We start from the raw sequence: 12,360 nt of genomic DNA, 5'->3' as shown, positions 1-12,360 counted from the left end.
AGAAAATGGCTCGCATTCGAAATATCAAACTGCATATTCCATAGAAAGTCACAAGGGCTCAAATAGCTCTGTAATGTCTAGCTTGTTGCAATAGCCAATAGCTAGATAAAACCATCCCATTAAAAAAAAAAGTCGCCACTTTCTTTGTCAGTTTGTCACGGCTGATAAATGACAGATGCAATCATCTCAAAACCGTTGCACATTGTGGACTATATGTGTTGTTCTGTCGTGCAAAGAGCGCAATCAGCATCTAGTCCCAAGACGTTTTTCAACACCTTTCCTACCAAACTAATGTCTCCGCTCTGTTCGTGGTTGAACCATTACAGCTTCTGGGAGTTCACGCCCACAAGTGTCACTCCCATTGGATTGCTTACAGAATTTGGCGAGGTGGTGACTTTGTTACCCCAATCGGTGTAAGAGTGGTGGGTACGTGAGGTCTGATCCTCCCCGCCTGAAGTCGGGAATGCTTTTGTGTGTGTTGTCTATTTTAACTTTTTACCAAAGCCCTAGGGTGCACTGTCCCATTTCAAATATTCTCCGCTTGCGCCTGGCCGAGGAGCTTAAAAGTACCCCTACAAGTTCTTTTGAAAAGAGGGGCCTGTGTGGGCCAAGAAATTGTGGGATTGTGTAAGTATGGCCCAGGATCATCTCTGAAGATTCAGGGGCACCAATCTGGGGGCAAAGCAGACAAAAATGTGATTGAAAATTAGTCAGAAGAGCCTGAGAAAGATGAGGGATGTCATTTGAAAATGGCTGCTGAGAAGACTTGGGAGCGTTCACTTGGGGGGGTGAGTTTGTTTTGGTGGATAATCAAAAAATGCATCGGTTAACCTACTAAAAATTGAAAATCAAACAATATCTGAAGGTCCAAACAACACATTGTTTTTTTGTTTGAGAGGCTTCAGGGACTTCAGTTGCCTGACATGGGGCTCCAAACTTTGTCGATTTTACCCTGTTTTTTTTTAATGGGGCTTGAATTAGTTCAGTGCACCCTTGAGTGTAAGTCACGCGCCATATTATACAGTTATCTTAACTATTATCGTTCTGTTCGACGTCCTATGGCACTTTCTTTAATACGTAAATGTATAATGCTTGAAGGATTTTTACCGAGTATGCAGGCTACAAAGCTGTTGCGGCCCCGCCGATCATGCTCAGCTCACTTTATCACTCAATTGGGTTGATGCCTGTATGGAACAGAACAGGTGTTTTCTCACAGATAAAGGCAGAAGTGACATGGCATGTGTATTATATATGTCTTGGATATTTTGTGATCAACCCTAAGCATTATGCCAGTTTTATGCAAGAAACGACACTCGTCCTAAAATTGTGACGAAGCAAGAGGTATTTTCCCGAGTGAAAATGTTTACACAGGATATACTTCGTCTGTCCTCGACGATCGGACTTTCGCTGTGGGCGATGATGTCCGTGGATACTGCAAACACACGATACTGTGTCAATTTGTCCAAGTCTGACGTTGTCGCGTAGGCCTCGTGCAGCGACTGTGTTTGAAGGGATCTCTATTATCTATCCAGGACCCAGTGCACACTCATCAGTCGCAATACTTTGACGATGTTGATCGAGGCCTTGCTGAAAGATGGTGTTGAAGATTCATTAATAGATAATGATCCAGAGCCCATTTTTTATTTCAGAAAGGCTGTGTATTTGTTGTAGCTCTCGTAAGAAGTGCATAATTCAAGTTCATAGTTGTTTCGGGCGTTTGGACTTTAAGTCTGTGGATGGAACTGTTAATAACCATGAATAAAGCATGACAGATCATTTCAGTGTTAAACTTTCTGGATAACTGCAATGCGACATGTTTACTTCCTGTGTCAACATCAGTGGTTAGAGGCATCTTGATTTTTAAGAATAGTTAGGCTACGAGTTTTCCAAGCCTCAATCGGCTTCTTGTACGTATTCTTCTTTGGGGTATTTAGCAGCGGTGATATGGAGGACTTTGGCTAGGTATATGTTCATATTCCCAGAGAGTACCGAATTTGCTTTCAGCTGACATTTGGAAGCTTCTTGATAATTTTTGAGTCAAAGAGGAACCAGAAGCCCAATACAAAAGCCTGGAAAAACGTCGTACTTTTGGCTTAATAGGTTAGTATCTGAACGCGGACGACAGTGTAAAAAGCAGACTGGCCAATAGTGTATGCCCGACGTCGGTATTGGGCACTCTGATCGCATAATCAAGTTAACATGATTTCGTGTGGGCAGACAGTTTTGTTAACCATATGGACTGAAATGCACTCCGTGAATTCGCTCTAACCGCTCCGTGCGGAACAAGAGAGGGTGTGTTTTTGTTTGTTTGTTTTTTTGTTGGTTTTTTGTACTCACCACATACGCGCACGTTTATTATGGGATCAATGGCGCGTTTGACGCTGAGTACGCGTAACGAAGGTCTTAACGTACACGCAGAACGCGTGCAAGAACCCGCTTGGAAAACTTGCTACCATCTGCCTTTCTTTTGCCGCTTGGGGGAGCACTTCAACTCGGGGGCGGATGTAGTCATCTGTCTCACATCGCAGTCGCCTTATACGGCGGAGTTCACTTTACTTCTTCGCTTTCCGCGTCGGTGAGCCGTTTGAACGGCCGTCGGATCAAATACAAATTGTTGTCAGCTTCACGCGCCAGTAGCTAGCACTGAACATCGTCACCGTTTATAGCATCGCAGATTTCCCCGGGGCGGGTTAAAGTGGAAACCATTACCGTCGACCGTGCAAGCCATCCGGGCCAAGACTCGATGAGCTCCTGGTACCATGGGGTTGTACACCACGGGCGCAATTCCAACCTACGGAACTTGTGAATCCCTAAAGATCCATTGCAAGGAAGAGTGTTGTGAAAAGTTAGCCCAACTTGTTTCGTGCACTTTACCGTGTTCTAAAACAATCCAATGTAGATCTGTATTTTTCATCGGAACAAGTGGCAAGACGATTGTAGATTTTCCATCCTTGGAAATTCTTTTCATCAGTACATTTTAGAGGGCGCGGTTTTGCTTTGTCGTGCAAGACACTCCTTGTCAAAAAGGCATAAGAAAAAGCACTCAAAATTTACCAATCAACAAAATTTTGGAGAAAATGTTGTCGTTAAATTAGTCCAAACAGTTGCTTAACACGCTTAAATGTGTGATATGTATTCGTACACAGAGCTATCCGCTCCGAGCGGAACAAAAGAGGACGTGTTTTTTGGTACTCACCGCATAGGCATACATTTATAATGGCCTTGATGGCGCGTTTGACGCCCAGCTCGCTGAGTACGCGTAACGAATTTATTCCTTAATGTTTGGCGTTTGCGTACACGCAGAACAGGTGCAAGAACCTGCTCGGAAAACATACAACCACCTGTCTTTCTTTTTCCGCTTGGAGGTGCACTTCAACTCGGGGCGGATCTCAGACACATAAATGCATAGACCGCCAGGTCCTATTCAAAACTTCAGGGGGTTTTCGTGATCTACGCGGCGCCCGACTAAAATCAAAACTATGGGCAAATTCACCCCTCGGTATAGGGAATTTACGCACAGTTGAAGAATTCCAGCCATACAATTCTATGAAGCCATTTTTTCGATTATGAAAACCCTCTCTTTACTTAGTCTGGCCCATAAGGATTCAAAACAATGCAATTGCATCAATTAAAAAGAATAGATAGCAGTACCGAAGAGCAAAAAAGGTGAACGTATTTGGAAGCACATAAACATGTAAACAAATACGGGCAATGTACATGCGTTGCGCGTAAGGCGCACTGGACGCGCTGCCATCCACCGCTTCGCTTGTTGTTTGCCCACACTTTTCAAAATCACGGTTTTACGCGCAAGTCCGGCGGTCTCTGCGTTTATGTCTGTGGGGTGGATATAGACACTACTATTCTGCCTTGAATGACACACCCTTTGGCTCATGAATATGGAAATAAAATGTTGAAGTATTTCCTTTTTCACTGCTTCGAATGAGGAGAGGAGTCAGGAACACTGCCAGATAGATTCCCTACGTGTTTCAAGGAGTGAAAAATCGTATAACATGTTTCCTATAATAAACACCTGCAGTAATCTTCGGCATACGGTTTCGCAATGAAAACCGTCATATTTCACCACGAAATGAAGCCAGCTGAAAGCTATCTTCCAAAGAACACCTTGGTCTCTTAAGTCATTATTATGTCTGGTAACTTGTGGCATATTCAAAGAAACTAATACCATCTATACAGAACTGATGTCACGATGGTATTCTGTTATACCTGTGATGAAGATGGACCCTAATCTCTCGACTTAAGTTCTCAATGCGCAATATCAATGTCACGAATACATGGTTAAAGACACTCGCGGGCACTCCGAGAGCGAAGTGCATTTACGCGTATACGTCAGACAACAGGGCTTTCTGGCCAAGAGCCTAATCTCCTGATACCCCGTTGATTTCTTGATCCACAATCCCGAGCACCCGGCATTTCCTGGATTAGCGAGCGATCGTGGCCCCGCGCCATCTGTCACACACTCTGTTGCTTGATTGACAGACGGCGACACGTGACATCGAGCCTGGCTTACGCCTCGGTAACACCTTAGGCCACGTCTCGAAATCTAGCGCCGTTTGCAAGCTTTACGCTTCAGGCAAATGAACCAAACTCGGTCTCTTTCTTTATGGTATCGACTTGCTCCTAAAGGGGTTTACTATTTTGCTAATAGTCTCAAACCGTGGCACCGAAATACGAAGTTGATACTGGATTAGACAAATGGCCAATTTTCGAAACGGGCGACGGGGCTTAGAGCATCTGTCATTTGATTACTAGATGTACTTATCTTTAGAGCTAGATCGTCTAGCCGATGATTACAAAGATGAATAATAAAAAAAATACTGTTATCTGTGCTAAGCTTTTTGCTAGTCTGCTCCAAAACAAATGTGTCATTTAGATTTAAACTAAAGCCACAAATGACAGAATGAACGGGAATATGGGATGCCTTCGTTAAAGTCAATTTGATTGACATGTTGTTGACTTAGGATGGCTTGGTTAAGGTTCTTTGATTGCATCAATCCATTTGCATCAATTACTGAGTGTTTGAAACGTACCGCTTTACGTTCTCGTCGAATCGTGTCCGTTTCAAAAGGGAACGAAATGCTAAAGTGTTCCCTCGTTTGCCACCTTTTTGGCGCGTTCGCATAGAAACAAGTTAACACTAACGTTTAGAGTACGCTTCGTATAAACGCTAATCTGCTGATCTCGTGAATGCATCACTTCCACGAGGAGTTTTCTGTTTTGATGTTGCTTTAATTAAGAATATTTTTGCCTGGCACCTAGCCCTTTGCCTTTGTGGAAACTAAACATCGGCCGTGCGTCGGGTTTCATAGAGCAACCAGATCTTTTGATAAGCACTCTGTCGCAACATTGAACAATTGCTTCTGTTTCTGGTCATGTTCGCTCATGTTGCCTGCACTCTTGGGTATTGAACTGAAGGTTATAGCCTGATGGGGGCACTTTCACTCTCTAGTGCGGTCATTATCGTGTTGATTTCGAGACAAACGTGCACGCACAACCCCAGAAATATACAAACACTCCGTTTCCCCTCCCCCTAATCTTTGGCTTGCGTCGCTGTGCCATCACGTCGACCAGCCACAGCTTCCAGGATACAGCCAATTGACCGTGTTTTTGAGCGGTCCGTGTTGACTGCCATGTCATTTTGGATGTGGCTGCCTGTGATCAATGATGTCGTTGCTGTGGCAACTGCATGAAACATTATCAGCCGCCTGTGGGTCGAGAGCCGTTTTAGTATGGTCTGTCATTAATTGGCAGTGGACCGAGGAATTGATGTGCAATCAAACTACCAATCCATTATGCTATAGTACATGTTGTAGCCTCTCACATACAACCAGCGAAAGCAAATTATCAACTTGCAGGTTGATCATTTATGAAACCATTTTATAATTAATTGAGTATGTTTTGTCCGTTTAAAAATGCAAGATTGATTGAAAACGGGCCTTTCCGTGGCTGCATTTTTCAACATGTTTTCGTGACATAATTGGTGTCTTGTTGTGAGTGAAAAGACTGCATGACCCCATCTCCGGTCCCTTTTCGTGTTCAAAATCCTTCACCCTCCCAGTAGGCCTATCCCTTCCTATATCCAGAGTATTAAATGCTATTAACAACAATTTATAGTATAGTATTAGTATAGTATAGTATATTGTATCATAGTATAAAACATCAACAGGACTGCTTACTCTTCAAAACACGTCGACGCACGCTGCAGAAAACATAACAGTTCAACTTCATTAGTATAAACAAGGGTTGTCATGGAAACGTTTTGTGCGAACAGCCGGAGAATTCTTGTTATGAATGCCCTTGGCTCCTATTGTTTTCTTTGCATTTTGTAAAAAGTCAAGGACGCTTTACCATGTAAGTATACTGCAAAAAGGATAAAATATTGGAAAGAAAATCATTTTAAAATGCAGATTTTCTTGTAGTTGGCCTTCGAGAACTGCAGATTTGAGGTCTTTATGTGGGCTGTTATGTCTTTGATACAGAATTCATTTATTATGAATGATAAATCAAATGTTATCATACATGCCTCGGTGAGTGTGAATATTTTGTGTAATGAATATTTAAAGTAACTAATAGCTTTGTCAATGATTGAGGATGCTCCGTCGACGGGAATTTTGACACGAAGAGTCCACAGATCGTTTTTGCAACGTCGTGGCTTTTTCCCCTCTAAATTGACTTTGCTGTAAAGATTATCAGTCAGCTGAGCAATGACTGACTTGAAATACGAATTATGGAAAGTAAATATTAAGCTTTGTGTCCAGTTTGACTTTCTCCTTCGGAATACATATGGACTGTTGGACATTATGCAAGTTCAGTGTCGACCATTACATGTATTGCGAAGGCTCAGGGGAAAAGCCGCCGTCGCGTCATTTTGTGTGGTTGGTTCGTGTGATGCCTCGGTGGAAGTCGGGTCAGATTGGTGAGGTGCAAACTATGCAGGCCTGGTTAAATTACCACAAAAAATATGACATCATTAATAATTCCGGATGGTCAAGACACACCAAACACCTTCTCTAATCTAGACAGGTGCATGTTTAATTTCTGTTGGGTATTGAGGAAAGGTAATTAAGCAGAATTGATATGAACCTGCTATGGTTGAGTCATTTCCGAACCTTCGAAAACTACCCCCAATCAGCCATGCACCCCACGTGGTAAGCTCAAAGCGTTATTGTACAGTTATCACCATAAATTAAAGGATAAACTGGAAATGATGTCTTACCTGGAGAGGCCTATTGCCATCTGCAGGTATGGATAGCCTCATGCGATAAAAATAATTAGTATTTTTGGAAATGTATTGACGGGGTGTGATACCCCCCTCCCCCCAAAAGGATTGCATTGAAGCTGTGACTAGACTCCCTTTCAAGTTAAGCTGGAAGGGAAACCGCCAAGCCAAGCGTGCCTTGCAAGAGGTGTAGCTTCAAGATCCTGATTTCCTATAGGGGGCCTACTGACGACGTCGACCGGAGTATCGCATAAGCTCGCAAAAATTGCCGTGCTAATGAGAAAATGTTGCCAACTGAAAGTCATGTATTTCCTTCATATTTTAACTGAGTATTTCTGCACTCCGGCTCGACTCCGTCTATCAGAAATCATCAGTGATGGCTTTCGCCAATTTTAGTGCCAAACCGCCGAGTCTTGCTTTGTTCAATACAAAAACCAATTGTTCACTCTCATAACATGTCTTCTGAAATTAATCAATCCGTAATCGTTAGTTTTTAGAACTTATAGCCACTAATTCCGATTGGCTTCTCCAGCTTGGATGAAGAAGGGTTAATTTTGGCTGGAGATAGGTTTTTAATTTCCCTTCCCGTTCAGGGTTCAACCCCTTTGCATAAAGATGGAAATTCGAACGCAAAAGTAGAAAGTCCCGTCGAGTTCAAGTGGTCACTCTAAAGCCCGGATTGGCGTCGTTAAGTGCCGGTCCATTACCTTCGAAGTATGCCGTCATTTTTAGCCTTTGGCCCAGCTATGGCGACCGCTGAGCATAGGGCTCATCTTCCGCTCCTCGAAAGGCCCATCAGCAAGTGTAGTGAGAGCAATTTCAAATGATCATTCAGTTTGATTAGTGAGTTTGATGAAAAGCTCGGTCCGAAGCCGGATGCTGTTTGTTTGCACTAGACGACGCCCCACCGGTCTACGTGTTGGTCATAATCAGTATGGCTTCGGGTTGTCGCTGAGTCGAACTCAGTGTTCCCAAGAAACCTCTCAAAGCCTCAAGTTTAACATCATCATCGACGCATCGTACTTAATCAAACATCGTCTTGGAAGCATTGAATTACTTCAACCATAATTTTTGCGACGGGTTATTTTCTCTTTGTCGGTACCGGAGTAAAGTGTTCCTTAGGTCCAAGGCACCTGCGTGGGTCCCTTAGGGCCCTAGGAACTCCCCGCCCCCAGGAACCAGCTCAGGTAAGCAAAGGAGCGGTGCATTTCCTGAAGACGCTAAATTGTACAAAGCTGTGTAAAAGCAAAGCTACTTTGAAGCTTTTCTAATATCGAATATTCGAAGATTACGTCGGAGTTTTAACAACAATGTTGTTAAAGGTGGGTAACACCATTGGTAAAATCACAAATACGGGAACTGTCGAATAATCCATAAATATCTTTTTGGAAAGAACGTAAATAACACCCTCAGCCGATGCGTGAAATATTAATGCTGCTGTTTTCGAGAAAAGACAAATTCGTTCTGTTTTTTGTCAAGGGTGGTCGGACATTTTTACAGATTTTGGTGGCCTAAATTTGCTTTCTTTGGTGAGTCACTGTTGTCTATGTTTATAGCAATTAGCAAGCACGCAACCCTTTCCTAGGAATGTTTTCAGTGAGTAAACTCTGGGTTCAAAGATTGAACAGAAGAGCCTATGCACTAAACAATGTCTTCCCCGGATGACATCACAGCGACAGCACCCTCACTTGTTCCGGCAAGCATGGATAATTTAAAATGTTCAACAAAAACTGGGCTTTTCACTGCATGTAACCTCAGGGGTGTCAAACAGTTTCCATAAATTGAAGAAGAGCATAGAGTTGCAGAAACATTGTGTCGACAGAATACCATTTCAGCTACACTTTTCATATGCGACACGTTCCACTCTTGAACAAGTGCATGCATGTCCCAGCTGCAACGGGCCTCTCCCAAGCGTGTCTCTGCGTGAGTAAACCTCATAATGAATGGAACTCCTTGTATTCTTAGGCCTCACTGGATGTCGAAAACGTGTGTTCTTTAGATGAGAATATCTCTGCGTTATAGAGTTTTGACACGCTGCCTTATCGTACGTACCTACCTTCTTTGTTTAAAGTGAAACCAAAATCATCTAAGTGCAGATTCTGTTCTTTTTACCACTCCACGAACAGTAGAGTTGTGAAATTATTTTGCATCATGGGAGTGCGAATGGGAGGGATTGAGACTGGTCCCCGCTCACATACATGGACCTATGAAGGGGTCGCGAACCAGCGCAAAGCTTCATTATGGTTGTACGGCCAACCCAGCAGCTGTCAAGATGTTTGACATCATGGAAGTTGTTGATATTACCCCTGAAAATCGCTTTTGTTACCCGCTGATTGGGACGCATTTGGTTTCCATCAATCATTTGAAAGCGTCATAAAATGGGTATTAAACGAATTACCAATGCAAATCACTTCGGTAACCGTAGCATTTCTTTAACGAGTTTCGTGCGCCAGAATATAATCCGAACGCCTGCAACCATAATGCCAAATCGTACAACAGAAGCACAGTCTCAACAGTCTTCGACAACGGTCATGCTTTATATAATGGTTTGCCTGGAAGGACGTAAGCGGTTACGCCTTTTTGCCGGGAAACATGATCACTGCAAAAGAGACTTTTCCCAGGCAAAAGGACGTATGTATGCAACTGTTTTATTTTAATGAAAAAAAAAGTTCCCAAGTCGTTTAATAAGTTGTCGAAAGGTGTCTTTTTGAAAAGCCTGTATTGATTTCGTAGTAAATTTTATTCATTTTTACTAAATAAAGAGAGTGTGTTTCTTGCGTCCTTTTGCCTGGAACAGTTTCTCTGCTGTGATCATGCTTCCCGGCAACCTTTTGCCGGGCAGGTATTGGATGGCTTCATAACCTCCGTTTCCCATTTACGCTGTATTTTACGTCCCTCGTTGCACAATCCGTACCAACGTGCCCTTTGCAACGAAGTTGTCCTCGCTCGACAGGCGGTGTTGCCCTTGACCAGGAAAACATCAAACCGTGCTTAAAATGTGAAAGGGAGACAAAAACAAGGCGACTCGCAGCTCTTTCCAAAGCGTTTTTTTCAAACCTGGCACACGCTCTTTCCTCGCCCATAAATCTAATAACGCTTGAGTTAACTCGCAGGAATTGCTCCTAGAACCGATTGTAGAAGGAGCAATTTTAGATTTAGTTGTGTATCTGTGTGCTTTATTGTGCTCTTGTTCTGTTATATCTTTGAATTCGCACTCAAGAATAAATTTGAAAATTTACGCCGAATAATGCTTCGTTCAATTTTTTTATTTCCAGGAATTCCCGGAGGGTGATTTTAAATCCGATGTTTGAATTTCGATGTTCTTGCAAAACAAACTCGTTGATTTCTTTATTCTCAACTTTATTCTGAGCATATGTCTGAGATTTATAAAGCAAATAGATAAATCAATATCAATGTGGAATTTAGCAAAGAAAAAGTGGCCGATGCGCAGTGAGGAAATCAAGCGAATTCTTTTGAAAATTAAGACAACCGAAGGCCACGTTTTATTTGGCGCATTGTCTTTTTCTCTGTATAGTACCTATTATGGTAATTTCTCGACGCGAGGGAGCTTGTGCAAATATATCGTCTCTCTGTCGTCGTTTTGTCCTCCTGAAAGGCCTCTTCAAACAGTCTGATGTTATTTAGCGACGACTTAAGTGGTTGTCGGGATGAGAGCACTGTACACAGATAACGCATCACAGACGGCACATTGGCTCGGAAATTTTTTATTCCACATCAGGTGCGCGGTCATGGTTCGGTTTGCAAACCATAGGTTCAATTACAGTTATGCATGGGTTATGCGGATTCTAGTAAAATAATTTTTGATTAGGGAATCACGTGCAATAGCCCATCATGCTATGCTTTCATCAAACTTTTCACACACACCCCCCGCCAGTAGTAATTAGAATCTTTGTGCTCTTTCCCGATCTTGTATATTTGTAATAATCCACTTTGCCGTTTTGATGTTGCCTTCTTTGTTCAACTTTGGCATTTCGAGTAGCCACCCGTTATAGTTGACACTCTACTTTCCCAAATGAGCTCCAGCTTCACTAAAGGTCAAATCAAATGAAATGAAACCAGAAAAGTCCCCTAAATTACCTTTTATTCTTCTTAATACGAGAATATAAAATGCCAAAATAGCTGCATATTGCTTACTGACGGCCGGAATGTGTAAATCAGTAACGGTAGAGGGCCTGACGTTTCAATCCCAATAGAATCTTTGTCTAAAATAAAATGCCTTTTACGAATGTGTTGAATTCAGATGCCAGTCTCTGCGTGGTGTCTTCGAAGTGAGTTCTGCACGTAGTCAGTGGCATTTTGCGTGTGTTCGTCCCATCAACGGTTCTCTTGTATGCGTCCCTCCCACAGGAACCTACAAGGTAACATGCAGATGTACCTGTTGGGCGTGGTCATAGCTCTGGGTGTGGTTCTGTGCATTGTGATGGTCATAGCGGCCTACCTCTTTTGTCGGCACTGGGGGTTCAAATTAGACCCCGCCAAGGAGGAGCGGTACAACGACTTCTTGAATAGGGTACAGCATGGGGGACAAGACTCCGTTGCCATGGGGCTGAAGAAAGCCGCGCCCAGGCGAGTCGGCCAGAGGAATGGGTAAGTTGAACTTAAAAGCTTATTCATTTTGCCTGATAGTAATGAATGTGTTTGTGGCATCATCCATAAAGACCCCAACGCTTCAAAACATTCCTTGAGTACAGAATGAATCCTTTTATCTTCAGTTCATTGGTCTACTGTTACAGCTTTATGTCAAGCAGAGAATTAATGAAACAGCTGGTATTTGAACTTCAGCATATTGGTAAAGCTGATTGAATCGCTAAAGGTTTGCGAATAGTCTTCATTCACTCAAAAGAGGGTGTAAGAGTTCATGTATGTACTCATGTCTTATTAAACAATTACGTAGTTTGATTATTTAAAAGGCAATTGTAAAGTTCCAAGTGGAATCGTGCTGGGGGGGGGGTTGTAGTCAAACGTCTAAATTGGTTTCCTCGCTTAAGAAGAGAAAGACAGTTAATTATTTCAGTCCGTCATCGTCTGTCTCAGATGGCTGATGCAGGGCCGGATCTAGGAATTTTTTCCAGGGGGGGAGGGGCCAGGCCAGAGATTTTATT

The 12,360-nt window shown here is 42.8% G+C and overlaps 1 protein-coding gene across 4 annotated transcripts in view; it reads left to right on the top strand.

The window, feature by feature from the left end:
• LOC110983854 (synaptotagmin-1-like) overlaps nucleotides 1-12,360 on the top strand; it is a 62,788-nt gene that overhangs the window by 36,386 nt on the left and 14,042 nt on the right. For all 4 annotated transcript variants that reach the window (XM_087143101.1, XM_022243464.2, XM_022243465.2 and 1 more), the window contains one exon: nucleotides 11,606-11,845. In XM_087143101.1, the coding sequence (XP_086999227.1) occupies nucleotides 11,622-11,845 (224 nt within the window). In that variant the 5' untranslated portion in view covers nucleotides 11,606-11,621. The remainder of the gene's footprint in view (nucleotides 1-11,605; nucleotides 11,846-12,360) is intronic.

This window comes from Acanthaster planci, linkage group LG11 (assembly GCF_054643075.1).
Source record: "Acanthaster planci isolate LZ-2023a linkage group LG11, COTS_SCS, whole genome shotgun sequence".
NCBI classification, from domain to species: domain Eukaryota; kingdom Metazoa; phylum Echinodermata; class Asteroidea; order Valvatida; family Acanthasteridae; genus Acanthaster; species Acanthaster planci.
Note: the sequence above shows the minus strand (reverse complement) of the source record. Positions and strands in the feature narration are given on the sequence as shown.